General features: G+C 37.3%; 1 protein-coding gene across 1 annotated transcript in view; it reads right to left on the minus strand.

The window, feature by feature from the left end:
- Positions 1–21,441, minus strand: part of LOC100259158 (uncharacterized) — a 44,852-nt gene that overhangs the window by 10,107 nt on the left and 13,304 nt on the right. Inside the window, exons 7-13 of the mRNA XM_059734294.1 lie at positions 20,117–20,164; positions 19,369–19,568; positions 19,090–19,186; positions 17,421–17,838; positions 5,774–5,933; positions 5,628–5,689; positions 4,426–4,520 (exon numbers count right to left, since the gene is read on the minus strand). Coding sequence (XP_059590277.1) covers positions 4,426–4,520; positions 5,628–5,689; positions 5,774–5,933; positions 17,421–17,838; positions 19,090–19,186; positions 19,369–19,568; positions 20,117–20,164 — 1,080 coding nt within the window. The remainder of the gene's footprint in view (positions 1–4,425; positions 4,521–5,627; positions 5,690–5,773; positions 5,934–17,420; positions 17,839–19,089; positions 19,187–19,368; positions 19,569–20,116; positions 20,165–21,441) is intronic.

The following is a 21,441-nucleotide window of genomic DNA, read 5'->3' on the forward strand; positions in this document are numbered from 1 at the left end:
TAAGGAGTTGAGAAATGTATAGAAAAGTTTCCTAGTTTTTTTATACTTGCTTTCTTCTAGCATTCTCTTCTTATTGGCTCATACTTTTGCTTCCACATCCATTTAACTCAAGACTTGAATGCTTAGAGTTTTGAATTTCAAGGAAGGTTTTGGTTTGTGACATAGTACTTACTCCAAATTTCATATAACATTTGTGGAGGAAGAAACAATAAAAGAGAGGTGTCCATATTTTCCAGAAATATCACTAAAATATTAGGAAACATTGCGATATTTTGACACATGCAATGCTATTGGTGATATCAACATTTTAAGGAAATTTAAATGATATATCGAGATACTTTGCAAATTTCCTTGTATCCCTTTCTTCACATAAGGCAAACCTAAAATACCAATATTTTAACAAATATATTGGTAATAATGTCAATTTTTCATCTTCATTATATATACTTATACTTTTTTTTTCTCTTAAAGCCCAAAAAAAGAAAAAAAAATTACTGTCTTATATTTCCTTTTGCAGTATACATGTATAAATATATTTTCCTATTTTCTGATTGATTTATGAAATATTATATTTTCTTAAATTGATGTCATGAAAACCATTTTTAATGTTTACATAAATATAGAAAATCTATATTTAGCTTAAACAGCTCTACTGTTTTTAATAAAATTGGCTATATATTGTTGTATATTACCTTCTCTTATTGCCTATTAAAAATTAATATTGTCTTAAAACTTATGATACACTACAGGAAAAAAAGAAAAGCGATGCACAACATGATTTTTGAGTTGACTAGAACCTAAAGTAAATACTGCACAGAACAGAAGAAGCAGTTTCTCAGGACTGCAGTACTCCATTGACACATTCTTATGCATCCAAATATCTGTAGCCAAGTTTAAAAGAAAAAAAAAACTGCATTCAGAAGGATGGAAATACAGCAGGGCAATTCAAACATCCATTTCCCAAAGCCCATAAATATCTTGATTATCCAAAAAGGCTAAGAACTTGGAAGGTCTAACTTAATTGCATAACAAATCCTAGAAAAACTAGCAGATTTTTTTTTATTTTTTTTTATCGGAAACAAAACAAGCATTAAATACGGTAACAAGTACAAAAAAAAGATGAGGAATCCCCCCAAAAATACAAAAACTAATAAAAAAGTATAAGAGTGAAACCCACTATACTGAGGAGACCTCTACAACACATGGGAATATACAAAGAGCAACTTGGCACTCCATAAGGTTCATCTCATCTCCAACCTATAAAGCCCTAATCAATGTTCCTCTCCTTGCTCCCCACACCCTTTTGTTCTACACAGCGAGTTCCAATCAAGTTGAATAACACTGGGAGGAATGTCTTTAAAAACAATGGTACAAAATGCCCAAAAAGAAGAATAGAAATAAATTAGGTTTCATATAGTTTCTAAAGTTCTCCACTTGTTCTCAAATGGAGAATTATCAAGGAGCAAACAAATTTTTTTTTTGATAGGTAAAAAATAATACATTAGAAAGCGTCAAAAAGAGTGCATCAAAGTACACAAGACGTATATAATGGTCACCTAAAGATGGCCAAAAAATAGGGGAAGGGAAAACAAAAAAAATGACTCCTTCCTCAGTGAGAACCCAATAAATCAATAAAGTCACACAAGGACATCAAGCCTTCAGCCATGTACAACTTGGTCCAAGATAACAAGTTACAAAGGAACAAGCTTTTCAATCTTTGGACAAAGAGCTCCTTGTTTTCAAATGATCTTCTATTTCTCTCCTTTCAAATTGTTCAAAAAAAGCACAAAGGAGCTATTCCTCACACTTTCTCCCATTTCCTTCCAACAAAAAACCAACAACAACCTAATAGGGTCTCTTTTATTGAGGAAAATAACACTCAAGATACTCCAAAGAGAGAACAAAAGTTATCACAAAACCCTTGCCATGCTACAATGTAGCAGAATGTGGTCAATCAACTCTTTCTAGATATGACAAAGGAAGCATCGGTTAGCTAGGGACCACTCTCTCCTCTAGAGTTGATCTAAAGTCAGAGCTTTATCCCATGACGCCTCCCAATCAAAGAAACTCGCCTTAGATGGAACCCAAGAGTTCCAAACAACATTTTTTGGGAAAAGGGCTGAACTCCTAGGCTCTAAGAAAGCGTAAAGGGACTTCATAGAGAAAGAACCGTTCTTTGTCTTCAACCAGATCACCTTATCTTCTCCTCCCCCATACACAACCTTATCTTGAAGCCTTGATGGAAACCACTCCACAATCTCAATCTCCCAATGGTTTAGATGCCTAGAGAAGCTAGGAGTCCAACAACCACTAACATTAGATTGGTTCCACAAATCCGCCACCCATGCCTCTTTTGAGCTAGCTAAGGTAAATAAGTAGGGGACAGAAACAGATAATGGCTCATCACCACACCACTTATCCTTCTAAAACTTTACCCTTCTATTGCCCACTAAAATAGAGACTTTACTATTAACAATTGCCCATAATTTCCTAATGGCTTTCCATAACCCAACCTCGTACCTATCTCTAACTTCCTTAGTACACCACCCCCCACCCAAACCCCCTTTTTCAACTTCTCCATATTTGCCCCTTATAATTTGCTTCTAGAAAGCCTCATTTCCATTGTAAACAACTAAATCCACTTGCTAAGGAGAGTCTTGTTCTGAGCAAACAGTAGGCCACTTCATTAAATGAGACTCTCTCTCTAAATTCCCTCCACCCTAAAGGAAATCCCTATGTATCTATTCTAACCTCAACCTCACTTTCCTCTGCATTTGAAATAACAACATAAAGTAGATGGGCAAGCTAGACAAAGTGCTCTAGATCAATGTGACTCCCCTCTTTGGAAATATATTGAATTTTTTACATCGTCAATCTTTTGCAAAACCTCTCTTCCACCTCACCCTAAACCGTCAGAGAGTTGGAAACGACACCAAAAGGAAGACCCAAATAAAAGGTCAGAAGATCTTCCATCTTACAACTTAGTATAGAAGCCAACTCCTCCAAGTTTTCCACCCTCCCAATTGGAATCAGTTTGCCCTTAAATTTATTTTCAAGCCCAAAATGGCCTCAAACCACATAAGTAACCAACTTAAATAGGTCATTTGAGTTTAGGTGGTTAGACTAAAAACCATGGTTTTAAAAATTGGACCGGACCTACTGGTCCAACCGCCGGCCGATCACGATTTTGGTCTGATCTAGTCAATTGGGCCGGAAAGTGATTGGACCGGAATTGGACTAGTTAAACCGATGGTCTGATCGACGAATTGGATGAACCGAACGATTCCCTTCGAACCGTCCGGTTCAACTTTTTTTTTTTCCTACTGTCGTCGTTCCTCGCCGGCAGGACCCCCACCCCCTTGCAAAGCCACCCCCACAACCCCGCTGGAACCCTTTTTTGCCTTTCCCTCTCCTCTCTTCTTCCAGATTTTTATTTTTTAATTATTTTTTACCTCATCTCATTATTATTTATTTTCTTTTATATTTATTTATTTTTTTATTTCATGATGTTTAAAACTTATGATTTTAATTTAAATTAATGAAAACATTACAATTTTAAATAAATTTCTGATTTTAAAATAAATTTCTTATTTAAAAATGAATTTAAAATTTTTAATTTGAAACTAATATTCTGATTTTCAAATAAAATTTTAATTTTTAAATAATATATAAATTATTATTTTTATTTCTATAATTATTTTAAATTTTAATAATTTATAAATTATATATTTATGACATCACCAGTTCGATTGCAGTTCGACTGTCGGTTCGATCAGTGAACCGTGAACTAGTAACTTTTTCAGTTCAACAACCGATTCAATTCTAAAAACATTGCTAAAAACCAAAGAATCATCAACAAACAACAAATGAGAAACCTCCACTCCTTCACCATGTCTACCATTCACCTTGAAGCCAAACAGATAACCACCCTCCCTAGCCCTCCGAAGGAGGCAACTGAGCGCTGCCATGGCTAGCATAAACAAATAGAACAATATGCACCATGTAATCCAATTGATCCCCGCCTCCAACTAAACCCCATTTTGTCTAAAACTGAAAACAAAAACTCTCAATTTACATGATCATAAACCTTCTCGATGTCAAGCATGCACAACACCTTGCAATTGTTGCTCCACAAAGCCATTCTGAAACTTAAGGCCAACCACTTTACTCACCATCTTTTTAAGTCTATTAACCTACACTTTAGCCAAAAAAATTAAAGCTTATACAAGCTTTGGACACATATTTCTGCTCAAAGGTAGCAAAAAGAAAAAAGGACAGGAATGTAACATTCTCAAAAGAGTTAAAGCTTAGAAAATCTTTGAACTAAAACATGTGGCATAAAAAATTAGGTAGCAAGTGATGGATGCATTAGTGGCTTATAGGGAGAGGCTAACAAATAAAGCACTTTCGAAGGTAAATGCTTACCAGTGATCTGGTCAAATCTTCATTTTCACAACCATATATAGCACATATATCTAACAATCTGGGTAAATCAAGCAGCCTCTTTTCCTGCAAAAGGACTATATGTGGAATTATTGAACAGTATCAGAAAAATAGCAAATATATACAAATAAAGAGTCCTATTTTTCATGATAGGATATTTTTATAAGATGCTATGCTACTTTATTTATTTGATGTGAACAACTATACAAGTAAAGAAATAAATAAACCCTGAAAGGCTTCTCTTTTTCTTTTCTTTTCTTTTCCCTTTTTCTTTTTTCTTTTGATAACAGTGAATACCTTGACAATGAGGCAGTTATTTCAACACCTGGGGAAGCATAACCTAGGTGATATGAATCCACCCCTCTATCCTACACCACTTAATTACTAGGGAACTAGGGATGCTTGAACTCAAGATCTCTAGTTGATTGCCAAAGGACCCTACCATTGAGCTCCACTTGGAATGCCCTTTCAAGGTATTTTAAGTAAACAGAAAAATTATTTGACAACTACACATGTATAGCAATGTGGTTATCTCCCCTCATGCCTTTGAAGAAAGCATCAAATGAAGATATGTTATCTGGTAGATTTTGAACAAATTACAATAAAATATGCCAAAAGCATACTCAATCACTTTTGAGCGCTTATCACATTTAGAAACACAAAATCATTATCAATGAACATTGAATAGAAAATTAGCATTATCACAACATGCCCACACAGCCACCATGCCCAATATTTGAGTCCTCATTTACCAGACCTAAAGATTGGGGATGGATGAGTTAAATGCTTGCACACCTACCTACACTTGAACCCATTTACAACTTAAAACTTGACATGTTCAAGAGATGTATTGTAAAAATAAAAACTGTATTCATTTTGACTTGTACATTCTTACGATAATCATAAGAATGTGGAATATGGGTAGCAGCAGAAAAACATAAATAAAGGTTTGTGAATCAAGTTCTCTAAATGAACCAAATGCCTGGTTAATGAGTCCGACACCAAGTTCTCAAACACATGGTATTTACGAATAAGATAGAGATAGTCATGTAACAATATGCATAAAACTCAATACAGCACAAGCATTATTCAAACTATTTAAAGTTTGCCACTCTAATCCCACTTTGCATGCTGAAATAAAGCCACATAAGCAACAATTACAGTGACAAGGGGAGACACCACACCTGCATGATCCTTTGAACTGAGGGTGTCAACAGCCCGAGCACCAGGATCCCTATTGGAAGATCTGCACCCAAAAGAATTCAAAGATAAAACAATGAGCCCAGGGAAGAAACTTGACTAAGTAACACAAGCTAAAACCAACACTTACATGCGAAACAAGACCATGAAGACACGTCGGCTTAATTCAAAGTCTCCAACAATGACCCCGGCAACCATTCCTTTCACTCCATGATGAGGGAAATCATACCATCTACTCCTAAATTGTAGGAAGCTATCCAGAAAATCATGCAGTGAATTGTCACTGGCCACTGAGAAGTGAAATAAGATCAGTAAATATCACGTACCAAACAACCAACTAAAACGTTTTTTTTTTTTTTGATAAATAAAGCACATTGTATTAAAATAGAGGCAATAAGCTACAAAGCATACAAGGGGTATACAAAGCAACTAGCACCTCTCAAAACAAAAAGAAGACCAACAGAGCCTCACCACCCCTTAATTGGACGCTAACCACTCCAAGAACCCTATAAGGGATAGACATGCCTCTCCAATATACAATCTAGCCCAGCTCCATAAATTACAAATAAAAGAATTCTTAAGTTTTTGAATATCTAACACTCCCCCCTTAAAAGCTAGTCTATTTCTCTCCTTCCAAACCGTCCAAAAAATACACAACGGTATGGATTTCCATATCTTTTTCCTTTTCTTCCCCACAAAAGGGTCCCTCCAGCTAGTTAAGACCTCCTTTACAGTTTCTGGAAAGACCCACTGCACACCTGATAACCCAAGGACAATATTCCACAGAACTCTGACCACTATATAGTGAATAAGTATATGATTTACAGTTTCTTTTTCACACCCACACAGAAAGCAACAATTAGGAAGTTGTCATCCTCTTTTCTGGAGCCTATCAAGAGTGAGCACCCTCTCCCACGTAGCCTCTCAAGCAAAGAATGCAACCTTGGTTGGAACTGTAGCCACTCAAACACAACTTGAAGGAAAAACAATATCATTGGGATTGGCCAACAAGTTGTACGCTTCTTTAACCCTAAACTTTCCGTTTCTTCATCCCTTCCAACAGACAGAATCTTCCTCCATAGAGGGCTTGTAACCCCTCAGAACATAGAGCAAATCCCTTATCATATCCAACTCCCAATCATTAAAATCCCTCAGAAATCTTAGGTTCCAACCCCCTTGACCGAAATTCCGATCCCACATCTCCTACACCGTAGCATTCCTATGTGAAGCCATAGCAAATAGATGAGGGAAATTTTGGGACAGCGCTGTACCAGTGCACCAAACATCAGTCCAAAAACTGATTTTGCTTCCCTTCCCAGCTATGAACACCATGTTATCCCAACACCAATCAGTTTCCTTCAAAATTTCCTTCCACACCCCTACTCCGAACGCCCCATAAGCCCTCTTAGTTCTCCAACCATGACCTTCTTGCCCGTATTTCACCATTATCACTTGTTTCCAAAGATTATCTTTATCGCAAACAAACCTCCAAATCCATTTACCAAGCAAAGCTTTGTTCAAGAGCGCTAGCTTCCCTAAGCCTAGCCCTCCCTTTTTCTTGTCCGCACAAATCACCTCCTACTTAACTAGATGAGCTTTCCTTTCCATGTTTCCTCCTCCCCAAAGGAAGTCTCTTTGTACTTTTTCTAATCTTCTAGCAATTTTCTTAGGCATCCAGAATAGAGACATATGATAGATCGGCATGCTAGCCAAGGTGCTCTTTATGAGAGTGATTCTCCCACCTTTGGAGATATATTGCCGTTTCTACCGCGCTAGTCTCCTTCTCAATTTATCTTTCACCTCATCCCACACAGAAGGAGCCTTGTTAGGAGCCCCCAATGGCAAGCCCAGATACTGAGAAGGCAACGAACCCACCCTACACCCTAATTCCACTGCCATCTCATCAATCTCCTCCACCACACCAACTGGGATGATTTCACTTTTGTCCAAATTAATCCTTAGACTTGAAGCAGCTTCAAACCAAAATAGAATCCAACTTAAATGTGTTAGATGCTCTTTATTAGCCTCACAGAACACAACTGTGTCATCAGCAAAGAAAAGATGAGAAATTTTTAGATTGTCTTCTTCCACCCCGAATACTACACCCTGAAAGGAAACCCCCATCAACAACCCTCCTAATTAGAGCATCTAGAACTTCCATTCCCAAAACAAAAAGATAAGGAGATAAGGGATCTCTTTAGCATAGCCCTTTAGAACTCGGGAAAAATCCAATTGGAACCCCATTAACTAGTATTGAGAACTTGGCTGAAGATAAAAAACTCCACATCCAACCCAACCACTTTGAACCAAATCCCATTTTTTGTAAGGCCTTCAACAAGAACTGTCAGTTAATGTTGTCGTACGCTTTCTCAATATCCAATTTGCATATGAGCCATTTCTCTTTTCGTTTCTATCACGAGTCTATCACCTCATTCACAATTAAAGAAGCATCAAGGATTTGTCTTCCCATCACAAAGGCGTTCTGGGTTGGGGCTACCACTTTGCTTAACACTCTCTTGAGTCTGTTAGCTAACACTTTAGCCAGCAGTTTGTACAGCCCCCCCAAAAGACTAATGGGTCTAAAATCCCCAAGATCAACCGCCCCCCCTTTCTTAGGAATCAAAACCAGGAAAGTATTATTGAGACTTTTGAGAAAAGAACTTTGCTCATGGAACTCCTTAAACATTTCCAAAATCTCCACTTTCACAAATTCCCAACAGCTTTGCCAAAACGCCATAGTAAAACCATCCAGCCCAAGAGCTTTATCCCCATTCATCTCCATCAAGGCTGAATGGATCTCATTTTCAGAAAACGGATCTCTAGATTCTCTGCTTCTTGCTAGCTGATTTGATCTAATTGAAGCCTCCCAATATCCGCCTTCCACCCCGAATCTTCAGAGAGCATCTGCTGATAAGCATTAGCAACCCCTTCCATCACTTCTTGCTCCTCTAAGAGCCACACCCCATCAATTTTAATTATGTCTAGGGAGTTATTGCTACGGTGAGCATTTGTCATCCGATGGAAAAATCTGTATTTTTATCCCCTTCTTTAAGCCATATCTCCCTTGAGAGTTGTCTCCAATGGCTTTCTTCCATGAGGACCCATTTTTTATAACTTTCCTTTGCTTCATTTTTTAACTCTGTTTCCTCCAATGACAGACTTCTCTTACTTTCCACTCGGTCCCAAAATTCCACCTGCTGCAAAGCTGAACTTTTATTGTCTTCCAGACTTCCAAAAACCTCTCTATTTCAAACTTTTAGTTTCTGTTTGATTTCCTTCATCTTTGCTGCCAATCTATAACTAGCGGTACCTCTGACCTCAATCCCCCTCCACCAATTTCGGATAAGATCTAAAAAGCCCTCAACCTTTAGCCACATGTTTTCGAACCTGAAAGGACAAGGACCTCTCCTTAGCCCTCCTCCCTCTAGTAGAAGAGGGAAGTGATCAGAAATAGGACAAGGCAATCTTCTTTGTAGCACACCACTGAATTGATCTAACCAACTAGGAGACACAAGAAACCTGTCCAATTTAGCCCAGGACTAGTTGTTAAGGCCCCCGCTCCAAGTAAACACTCCCCCTTGCATTGGAAGATCCACCAGTCCTAAATCATCAATAATATAAGCAAACCTCCTCATGGTCGGGGTTATTCTCCCTTGCCTGCTTCTTTCTCTTTGAAAGAGGGTAATATTAAAATCACCCCCTAAGCACCAAGGCTCTTCCCAAATTCCTCTAATAGCCCCAATTTCTTCCCACAAGCATTCCCTTTCCTCTTTGGTGAAAGGACCATAGACTCCCGTAAACACCCAGACAACCCCGTCTTCCACATTCTTGAATCTGCATGATAGAGAGTACTGGCCCTCCTCCCAATCCAAAATTTCCAGCGACCTTTCATCCCAACAAATCAAAAGACCTCCCGCTGCCCCATCCACATTCAAAGCCCTCCAATCTAAGAATCTTCCCGAGCCTAAGCTTCTCACCACATTCTCCGACATTGGCTGAATTTTTGTCTCTTGGATACACAATAAGTCAACCTTTTGATTCCTTATGAATGTCTTGATAATTTTTCTTTTGGACCTGTCATTTGCCCCCCACACATTCCAGCTTAACAACTTTAGCTTCATTAATCTACTGCAATCTGATCCCCTTTGCCATGTGAAGGGCCTTTTTGCTTATTCCCCTTCTCATTATTAATTGAGTACTCCAGCCTCTTCAATTCCCTTTCGAATTTTGACTTCTCCAACAACTCTTTGCTATGAATTCTCTCCCGTCTCTTTCTTATTTTGATCAGAAAACTTAGAATTTCCTTTTCCAGCCCCTCTGTCGAAAAGCCCAAGAAATGACTAAACTTTGCCAAGCTACTTTCCTCCCATCTGTCTTCTTTCTCACTCCTGATCTCTTGAGGCTATGTCATATCTGAATCCCACTCCACCCCCCCTAACCATGTTACTGGCGTTAGTGAATTCTACCAAGTCCCAGCATCCATTGCCATCCTTTCCGGGTCCAACTTCATTTATTTCCCCTAGCACCCCAGAGCGATCGTAAGACTCCCCTTTCTCCCCTCTATTTTTAGACCAGAAGCATACCACATGGTTTCCTCTGCCAAAGCCTTGTCTGTTGCTGAAATAATAGTTTTCTCCTGTTGCTTCCTTAGTTCCTCTGTTGCCCAGATAACTAAGTGTTCTCCTTCTGAAAAGCTCCCGTTGCTATCTATTCTGCAGTCCAGGAGACAATCCTTCTCCTGGGAACTTCTTACTTTGGCTTGGGCCATGGACTTGATTGGTCTGGCCCCATCCAAATCAGACGTTGGGCCAACCCCATCACAAGCCCATCCCTTGGGCTATCCAGCCTCTGATCCAGCAGATTCAGCCACCACTCCCTTTAGCTTTAGGCCCATCGATTCACTTTGTAACCGCGACCCACAGGCCCTCTTCTCTGAGCCCCTGGTCACTGATTCTTGGGCCCGGTCTGCTATCCCATCCTAGCCCAAGCCCCTCTCCTGCACACTCATCCCCTTATCTGATAACATCAGCATCTCGGGTCGTTCGAAAACTAATTCTTGGGCCATGGGCTTGACTGGTCTGGCCCCATCAAAAGCCCATCTCTTGGATGATCTAGCCTCTGACCCACCAAATTCAGCCACCACTCCCTTTAGCTTTAGGCCCATCGACTCACTTTGTAAACGTGGCCCACAGGCCCCCTTCAATGAGCCCATGGTCGCTAATTCTTGGGCCCGGTCTGCTATCACTTCCCGGCCCAAACCCCTCTCCTGCATACCCATCCCCTCATCTGACAACAGCAGCGCCTCGGGCCATTCGAAGGATGATTCTTCCTCCACGCGTGAGCCAGCGCGTGAGAAGTCGTCACCCTTGACCTCCCCACTTTTTCAACTGTCAATCCTAGTCTTCTTCACGGACGGTCTAAGCTCCCACCAGAGTACAAGGGAGTAAACTTCCTCCTCAACCCCAATCTCCAGCATACTCGGCTTAACTTCTCCGTCCGTCTTAACCAATATCCGAGCCCATTGGAGTTCTTCCAGCTTCGCCGTCTGAGAATCGATGGCAATGAAGCCACCACACTCATCCCCCACCCCACTCAAAACTGTCGAGTTCCACAACGAGACTGGTAGCCCAAAAATTCTAACCCATACTTCATTACTTTGTTCCTCCTCCTCCCTGCAGCCAGTCCTTGGGCTCCATTGCTCAAATCTCAAAATAAGCCCTCCCATTTTTCTCTCTATTGAAAAAAGAGCACGTTGAGCTTCATCCAATAGTTCAAATTCTAGCAAAATCCTATTTCTCTCCAATCTTGCCAGCCCTAAACTTCCTTTCAATCCCTAAGAGTTCGCCAATAATCTCCCCAATTTCTCCAAATCCTCTCCTTCACCTGACCTAGGGTTCCAACTCCCAACTATGCAATGTTCCAATTTTCTCAAATTTCTATGGATTTCCTCTCGTCATACCTCCACATTAACTAAGTTTTTATCTCTACAGATCAGCCTCCTCACCACTTCCGCAAACGTTCTCTTCACAGCAAAGTTCCCACCAACCTTTTCTTCTTGTATGTTGTCCTTTCTGCCGACTGATCTTCGCAATAGCTGTAGATTTTCCGCCATAGAAGCCCATCCCTCTTTTTCTTCTCTGCCTTTTGGGATGCAAATATTGTATTGCTTTCGCTTCGAGTTGATTACCCCTAGACGGAGGAAGCACCCCGCTTTATTCGCACTTCGCAACAAAGAGTAAGATCTCCCCTGTTCCTTCCAGTCCCTTTCCCATCTGCCTTCTTTCTCGTCCTTTATGCAGTGGTTTAAGCCTTCCAGGAGAAACCCTAAGCTCTCCACTCCCACTCGGACCCAAGACGAGACTCCTCTCTTTCTTTCCTCTATGTAGATTTGGGGTTTTCCTCTTCTCTCTACTAACGTGAGCTTGAACACCTTGGACTCCACTACGAATCTGCTCCCCTTCCTTCTTCTTCGAAGCCCCTCATTATCTTCAATCCCCTCGCCGTCGCGTTCTCGCATTCTCTGGCCATCGCGTTCTCGCTCTCTCTCTCGCTCTCTCTTTCCCATGAGTATGGTGTCTAGAGCATCCTTTTTTAACAACCAACTAAAACGTTATTATTTGAAAGGGGCTAATTAAAGAAAACTATTATACATGACATGGATAATCTTCACATGGTTTTAAGTATTGATTGAAGAGGAAAAAAAGAAAAAAAGAAAAAAAACAGAATCACTGCATTTAGAAATTCCGGACTTCAACCAGGAAAAAATATCTCCATCCATGAATAGGAACAAGAAATTCAAAATAACTCATTTTTAAATAATTATTAACTTGTCAATTATATTTCTTTTTATTACTATCATTTTTATTTTTGAGGATAAAAACTACAATTCCAATGTAGTTTGACACTAATTATCAAAAATTGGTATTGGATATAAAAAAAGGTATGGTAATATTCTAAGACTTTTCAATTCTTTTTTTTTTTATCAGAAATGAAAGATATATTAATTATAAAAAAAAGTACAACAGGAGGATGAGAGGTCCTCCCCACAAAATACATAATTTTTTTTTTTTTGATAAGTAAGCACAAAATACATAATATTGACCAACCTAAAACTAAACACCCCCACTATACAAGGAAAACCATACACAAAGGCAAAGGCTGCTTAAGGATAGACAAATCTTCTCAAAGCCAGACTCAATTCCTCTCATTGTTATCCATAACCTTTGAACAACAAACCAAAAACCACCTAAGTTGAATAATATTGAGTGAAATGCTTCTAAAGGCAATGGATAAAGGAAGTACACAAGGTGGAATAGAAGTGAAGTAGATCACACAACATCTCTTTTGTTCTTTATTTTTCCTCAAAGATCCTAGCATTTCTCTCTTACCACACAATCTAAAGCATAGTGAAGTAAGCGATTTGCTAAAGGGTCTTACCTATGATAGAACTCTCTAAACCTTGAAATGAGATAATCATCATATCACATATGCTCTTGGGCAAACCCTAATCCATCTTGGCTACACTGAATAGCTTGTGCCGAAGCCCCAATGTTAAAGGGCAATGTAGAAAAAGATGGTCGATTAATTCTCCACTTCTCATGCATAAGATGCACCTATGAGAACTAAGAAACTTATAAGGTCTTCTAAATTGTAGCATGTTGTAGGTGTTTACCTTCTTGTGTATCACTAGCCAAGCATAGCCAAGCAAAGACCTTGACCTTTGAAAGGACTTTTGATTTCTATAAAAATTTGGTTTGAAAGAACTGGATTGGTTTTGATAAATTGAATAATGTAATAAAAAAAAACAAAAAAGATTTTACTGAAAATAAACCTAAAAAGGATAAAAACCAAGCTCTTGAATTTGCGGCAGAAGAAGACAAGTGCACAAAAGTGAGTGAAGACATGAGTCTTTCAAGGTTTTCAATTTCCATATTAAGGAGATTGCAACGAAAGTTAAGATTTCAAGAAGGTGAAAAGGAATTACCAAGGACACCTGATATAGTGAGATTTTTCATTGTGATAACTCTTTAAAGACTTGAAAATTATGAACACATTGGTTGATCTCTCCACCACAAATCTTCCTAGAAAAAAATTCTCTCCCTGTCCCTCACTATAAAGCGAGTATATGAAGAGAAGTCTTGAAAAACAATTGTGTAATGGCCTTCCAAGGGCATCTATGTGACTAACTAGAATGTTGGCGTCCCATCCATTAGTATGTGTCTCATAAATGCTCAAAATAATAGAATGTCAAAGGTCATAACTTCCCTAGGGAACCTTCAGAGCCACTTCCCTAAGAGAGCACAATTTCTCATAGAAGTCTTCACAATCCCCAAACTTCTTAACTCCTTCGGCCTACATACTATGTCCCAACTGATAAGATGATTTTTTTTACCATCCATAGTCCTAGACCAAAGAAAATCCTTTTGCAATTCTCAATCTTTAAGGCTATTGATGTTAAGATATTGGAAAGAGATAAAAAAAAAATAGCTACTGATGTGAGACAAGCATGACTGGATTAGAATTATTCTCTCCTCCCCAAGACAAAAAAGCTTTTGTCCTCCTATCTAGTCTTCAACATTTTTTTCCCACCATAAAACTCACATTTAAGCAAGACAAGCGGTTTACCATAGAACCTTGTCTCTAATGGATCTTCCCAACCCTTTATATGAGATGGTCATTACATTTCATAGATACTCCTAAGAGGAACCCAATCCAAATGAGTCAATCTGAATAGTCTATGCCATAACCCAAAAGTCAAAGGACAATGTAAGAAAAGATGATCTACCGATTCACCACTCTCTGTACACAACAAACAAATATTAAGACTAAGGGTTTTGTAGGATCTTATCAATTGTACCATGTCATTGGTGTTTAACTTCTTATGTGTCAATAACTAAACAAAAGACTTGAAATTAAATTGGACTTGTGATTTCCAAACAAGATAAGTAAGGAATAATGGAACTGGATCAACATGGTTGGACAAGACTTAAAAAAACAACTTTATTGTAAATAAACCTGAAGAAGATAAAAACCAAACTCTTGCATCTAGAATGGATGAAAATAAATGCAAATGAGAAAGAGAGGACAAGAGTTTTTCCAAATCTCTTATCTCAAAATTAGAAAGATTGCATCGAAAGTTTAAATTCCAAGAGAAGGAATAAGTAGACCCAATAATTGATAAAATAGTAAGGTTTTTAACTATGACAATTTTGAATAAATCTAGAAATTGAGATCACAAAGGTTAATTCCAAAAATGGATTTTCGTCCCATCCCCCACCACTAATTGAGTGTACTTGGTAAAATCTTGAAAAAGTGTGCAATGGCCTTCCAAGGGCAAAGATGTGACCACCTGACTATAGTATTAGCATCCCACCCATTAGTATATGTGCCACTTAGAATAAAGTGACGTCAAAGAGTAAAACTTTCACTAGAAAACCTCCAAAGTCGTTTTTGAGTATGATTCCTTAAAGAAATCTTTCCAAACCCTATTCCCCCTTCCACGTTAGACACACACTAAGGCTCAACTAATGAGATGGTCTCTCTTATGCTCCCTAATGCCTAACCAAAGGAAATCCCTTTGCATTTTCTCAAATTTCAATGCCATTGAGGAAAGTATCTTAAATATGGTGAGGAAATAACTAAGAATATGGGACAAGCATGAATGGATAATAGCTATCTTTCCACCTAATGACAAATTAGCTTTTTTTCACCCATTCTAATTTTTAGGAAATTCTCTCAATTACCGGCTCCTAGAAAACACTTGCCATTGGGGGAACCACCAGTGGGAGCCCCAATTAGGGAATAAGCCAATCAAACACTTTGCAATCAAGCAACAATGTCAACCTAGTGAACTAATTCTGATCAATATTGATGCCAGAGAGAGTACTCTTATCTAGATTGACTTAAAGTCCAGATATACACCCAAACACTAACAAATTTATCTTAAGAGTTTGAAATTTTTTTGACTAGGCTCTCAAAAAGCGAGTTAATTTCAATGGGAATGGTAGAAAATATAGATGACCTGGCATTAGAGTTTGGTAGTAAGGTGGGTAGTCTTCCTTCCCCTTATTTGGGTCTTCCCTTGGGTGCCCCTTTTAAATTTATGGCGGCTTGGGTTAGAGTTGAAAAGAGGTTTCTTTAAAGGTTGGTGGTGTGAAAGAGACAATACATTTCCAAAGGAGGGAGAATTACCTAGATTTGAAGCACATTGTTTAGCTTACCCATGAATTTTGTATCTTTGCTTTGCATGTCTAGGTTAGTCAGATTGAGTTTAAAGCATATTCAAAGGGACTTTCTATGGGGTGGTGGGGCTCTCGCAGGGAAGCCACATCTACTAAGATGAGCAACTTTTTGTTTAGACTCAAGGAAAGGAGGATTGGACATGAAGTGTCTATCAACACTCAATAAAGCTCTCATTTGCAAATGGAGTTGGCATTTTATGGATAAAAGAGGGGCCCTTTGGAATCATGTTATCAGTGGGATGTATGGGGAAGAAAAAGTGGGGTGGTGTTCTTGGGAAGTGGGGCAAGGCTATGGTGTTGGCTTTGGAAAGCCATCAGGAAGGATTGGAACCATGTGAGTAGTAGAATCTACTTTTTTGTGGGTAAACAAGCAGAGGATGAAATTTTGGAAGGATAAGTGGCGTGTATACGTATTATTGTGTGTCTCCTTTCCTTCTTTGTTTGCCTTGGCCGATTCCAAAGAGGTATGGGTGGTGGATGTTTGCATATTGTGCATATTGCTTAAAATTGATCCAAAATGTTGTGACCAATCTGCCTCAAGGCCTACAGACCCAGTGACCAATCTGCCTCATGACCTACAGAGCCAGTAACCAGTACAACAGCTTCGAACCATGATTCAGAATGGTACAATATGGAAACTTCTTAACTTAGCTTATAAGCGTCTTCTTGACATTTCTGTATACTTTGTATAGTCAACACAGGTTATATCCTGATTTTTCTTTTAAGGGCAGTAAGGATGTAATTAGGTGACTGAATCCAATTTGATAAATTATACACCCATGGAGTTTGGAAAATTTTCTTTCCTTGTGTATTTTATTATTTTAGTTGAGTTATATAGGCTATGTTTGGTTTCCATAAAATTTGAAGGAAAATACAAAGGAAAGCAAACAAAGAAAAAAGGTAAAAGAAAAGAAAAGCGAAAGGAAAATAATAAATAGGCTTAAAGTCAATAAATTATTTTTATATGTTACTTCAAACTCCTTTCCCTTGCTTTAACCGTTCAATATAAAGATTAAATAATTTGAAAACACAAAGTTTCCGACTACATTTCCTTTTCTTTAGTATTTTTCACATTACAACTAAATATGAGAAAATTATTTTCCTTAGCATTTTTTTCTTATTAATTTTTGGAAACCAAACATAACCTTAGAATCCAAACCCTAATGTAGCAATCAAGAAAATGCAAACCAAGATTATTCAGCACCCCGTAGCAACCAAGCAAATGCAAAACCAAAGATTATTTAGCACCCGATCACAAGCAAAACTAGCAATTCTGTATGATCAAATCCTTCTATTACACGGCGAAACTGATTATTTGAAAAGCATCCAGACGTAAAAAATCATGTTCACTTTTTCAAATTAGATGTCCAAACGAATTATCCACTATGATCTTAAAACATTTATGCTGCCAAACACAAATTGGGTACCTTCAAATTCAACTTCAAACCACAACTTAGTAACTACAAAAAGGAAAAAAGAAGCGAAGAATAATCAAATATGGAATGAAAAGAGTTGAACAACTCATATAAAAAATACCTTGTTTCCAAAACTCTCTAGGACTCAATTTGAGAAGGCGAGACAGCTCCTTGTTCGAAAGATCCACAACACGCTGGGACTCCAGGGGATCCAAACCGCCTTCCTGGGCACCAAGGCCGGAAGCCACCGCCTCATCTTGGGGCAAGTAATTGAGGAAACTGCCCCCCTCACCCCTGCTTGAAACTGAATCAGCGTTCTCAGCCGATACAACCTTACCAGTGGAAGAGGAGGCGGCGGCGGCGGATTGTCTGAGAGAAGTAGAAAGAGTGGGATTGGGGGTGTGTCCTTCTCTTTGGGTTTTGGGAACGAACTTCTTCTGGGTTTTGGTGAAACCCTTGTTCTGCCCATATCGGTTCGACATTTTGATCTTGGAAGGGTTAGTTCCAGCCTTCCAGGGCGCAGGGCAATGAGCCCGATGCTATGATTTATATGATTGATAGGATTTACAGGATTTCTTGATCTTTTCTTACAAGCCCCGTTCACTGTATTTCTTTACTCTTTCCCATCTCTCATGCACCTTTCTTTCACTTCAGCTCCCAGGGTCAATGGTTGGAAAGCGAAACTAATTCTTTCTTTCTTTTTTAATATTTAATTTCAATATTAAAATTTTAAAATTTTAAACAAATTTACCTTTACTTTTCATTCACAATTCATCACTGGTTAATAATTAAAAATTTATTAATAAAATTGTAACATAAATTTTTATAAAATTAAATATAGGTTTAGATATTTAGATATATATATATATATATATATATATATATATATATATATATATATATATTTTTAAATTTTAAAATAAAAATAATATTAATTTTTATATCAAATATAAAAACTCTCTTAATCTTACATTTAAAAAATTAAGATATCATAAAACTATATTTAATTGAAGGATCAGTTCTCGACCTCCCCTGATTGCAATATTAGCAGCAGCAAGGCAAGGCTTAGATGGTAAGGCAACATGAAAATATTACACAGATCATATGATTCTTTTCGAGATGTCCTCTCTGAAAGTGAAGACGAAGAAGAAAAGATCAACAACAAGAAGCTGCCTCATAGCGCTAGCATAAATATAATTCAGGAGAGATTTAGGTAATGTTTGTTTTTTTATGTAATTCTAAATAGAATTTTAATGTTTAATAGTATTAAATATTAGATTGTTTGTTTTTATAGTATTTTATTTCTGTTAAGTATTAAAAAATAAAAAAAACCAAGTTATTTTTTTTATTTCGAAAAAACTACATATTTTAGCTTTTTCTATTTAGTAAAAAGTTTATAATAAGTCATAGAAAAGTAGAAAAACAAACAATCTAAATTCTAAAAATAAATTGCTTTCAACAAAAAGCCAAAAAAACAAACACCACCTTAATCTGCAAATTGTAGCATAAAACAAAATAAAAATAACATAATGTAATTTACATGTTTCTGAGCCTGAAGAAATTGAAAGATCATTTTTCGTTTTCAATGTAGAAAAAAGGAAACTATCAGTGGCTAGAATAGAGCATTAACATTACATGAAAAATATAAAACAAAATTGAAAATTCCCAACTCATTTCATAGATTCTGGCAAGACTTTGTACCCACTGACAAATTTGTACCTAAAATTTGACTTAATTACTCTTTAGGCAAGAATGTTTCTGTACAAAATATAAGATATGAGAGAGACTACAGTCCCACCGTCTGTTTCTTCAACAACACAGCAAGAATTCATCCTTACCCTGTGATTGCTGCCTTCCCAACAAACTGCAGCCCCTTTCACAGCAAAGCTGAACCAAAGTAGAACTAGAATAAACACCAGTATTATCTTCACATGACGCAAGATTGTTGCAACAAAAAATTCCTAACACTGTTCTCAAGATCTCTCAAGAGTCAAATTCGCATAGCAGAACAGGCACACTTTCTCTCTCTCCTCAAAGTTTTACCCCAAGTCATATATTGCTAAATTCACGTGGATTCAAAGCTGGTCTCTTTTGGCAAAACCACAGCAATTAAGCAATCCGAAGGATTTGGTGCAATAGAAAGCATAGAACATGCATCTGTCGAGTAGGGAAGAATAAAGAGTAGCCTTGCCCACATTGATTTCACAGCTGGAATCTTAATTACTCCTGCGCAATCCCTCTGCTTCAAGTATGCTATGAAATCCTGAAACTGAAGAATACATTTGCATCAATTAAAATGTACAGCAACGTCTTACAATTTATAAAATTGATACTGGTCATGAATGCTCAGCAAAGAAGTGCATGTACATGGTTGTATGACCCATGTCTTGCAACTGAATACTTGGCTACTATTATCAACTGCATATTAAGTATTGCTACCAAGATTAAAAAGGGAGTGAAAAAACTGAGTGCAAACAGACCTTCATACCAGCAAGATTAAATATTTCAAATTCAAGAAAGGTCACAGGAAAAAAGCTTGATTCTAATAGGATATACTACAGATATTTAATTTCCATATTATGGCACAATTGTGATATTCATGAAAAAAGCTTTTGCCATTGCAATTATTACTGATTCTCAATAATTCATACTTCACAGAGCATTTTCAGTAATTATACTTCTATTGATTTGACCAAAGAATGCAATTACTTTCCACAGCAAGAATAGCAACAATCATCCCTATTAAACATTTAACCACTAGCCTAGATGAGTGCCAGAAGGACAAAACCAAATAAATATGGAAATAGAATGACTTACGCCTTTATGGTCACTGGCAGAAAAAGGGCGCAGCTGGCATACTTCCCTCTGCACAATGTGTCAAAAACCAATAAGAATTACATTTGAAGGAAACATCTTATTCCCAACTCAAGAAATTGATAAACATGGCAGGAAACATCCTAAACCACTCTTTCACATCTAACAAAGCAGTAAAAACGAATAAAACGTCCAAAAGCAAATCAATGAGCACTACTATGTTTTAATCTATATCGAATCAAACCATATCAGTTATTGACTTGGAGGGTTCTCAGGCACATTGGTCTCGGCATCTTTGCTTGGTATCAGGCGATATGCAAATTTATATAGTCAAAAGGTTCAAAAAATTATAAAAAATATTATGAAAATTATTTATAAAAAAAGTGTAATTAAATAAATTTTAAAAATTAATAAAACAAAATTGTCATATAAACTGGTGCAATTGTCTTCAAATTGATGAAGAATAAATGTGAAATTTTCTTCAAGCTCCCAATTCCAGACATCAGCAACCTATAAGGTAAATTGATGCAATTCATATCACATTTTTTAATATAAAATAATAAACCATTATCACATAAATATAATTCATACACCATATAAGCATTTAAAATAATAAACTATTCTTGTATAAAAAAATATATTACCCCTTTTCTTCAAACCCACATCATGTAGAGAGAGAGAGAGAGAGAGAGAGAGAAAGGGAGGGGAGGGGGGAGGGGATTGATGACCTTGACCTATCTGAGCAAAGGGAGCAAAGGGAGGGAGTCTCCTCTGCAGCACACACCCATGGGCACAAAGCAACAAAGATGAAGTAGAGAGAGGCGAACCAACACAAAAGGTCAACGATCAAAACTCATAGATATTGAGAAAACTCCAAAAAATGATAGAAGAAACAATAATACATATCTATTGAAGTTGTTTTATTAAAGAAATTGATATTTCATATATATAATAAATTTGTAACATTAGGCAATAACATACGAATTTAAAAATACATTAATATTAAAATAATAATATATTTAGTTTGAATATATTGAAAAATAAAAAAGGAACAATGATACTTAGGTAAGTATTTTCTATTTAAAAATATTAATAATTTTATTTATAAATGTTTATTATATTATATAAAATTCCAGATGTGGCTTGAAACTTCTAGAGATGCTCAAGAATCTAGTCCACTTATGGAGTAAACTGAAGTTTAGCAGTTAAAGGATAATATGCAATATGCATAAACTTGATATGGTAGTGCAGAAGCTTATCCTCAAGCTAAAATTAGAACCTTGCATTGAACAATATTAAAATATGTTGGGAGCTCCATGTGGTCATCT

The sequence above is a fragment of the Vitis vinifera genome, chromosome 18 (assembly GCF_030704535.1).
Source record: "Vitis vinifera cultivar Pinot Noir 40024 chromosome 18, ASM3070453v1".
In the NCBI taxonomy this organism is placed as follows: domain Eukaryota; kingdom Viridiplantae; phylum Streptophyta; class Magnoliopsida; order Vitales; family Vitaceae; genus Vitis; species Vitis vinifera.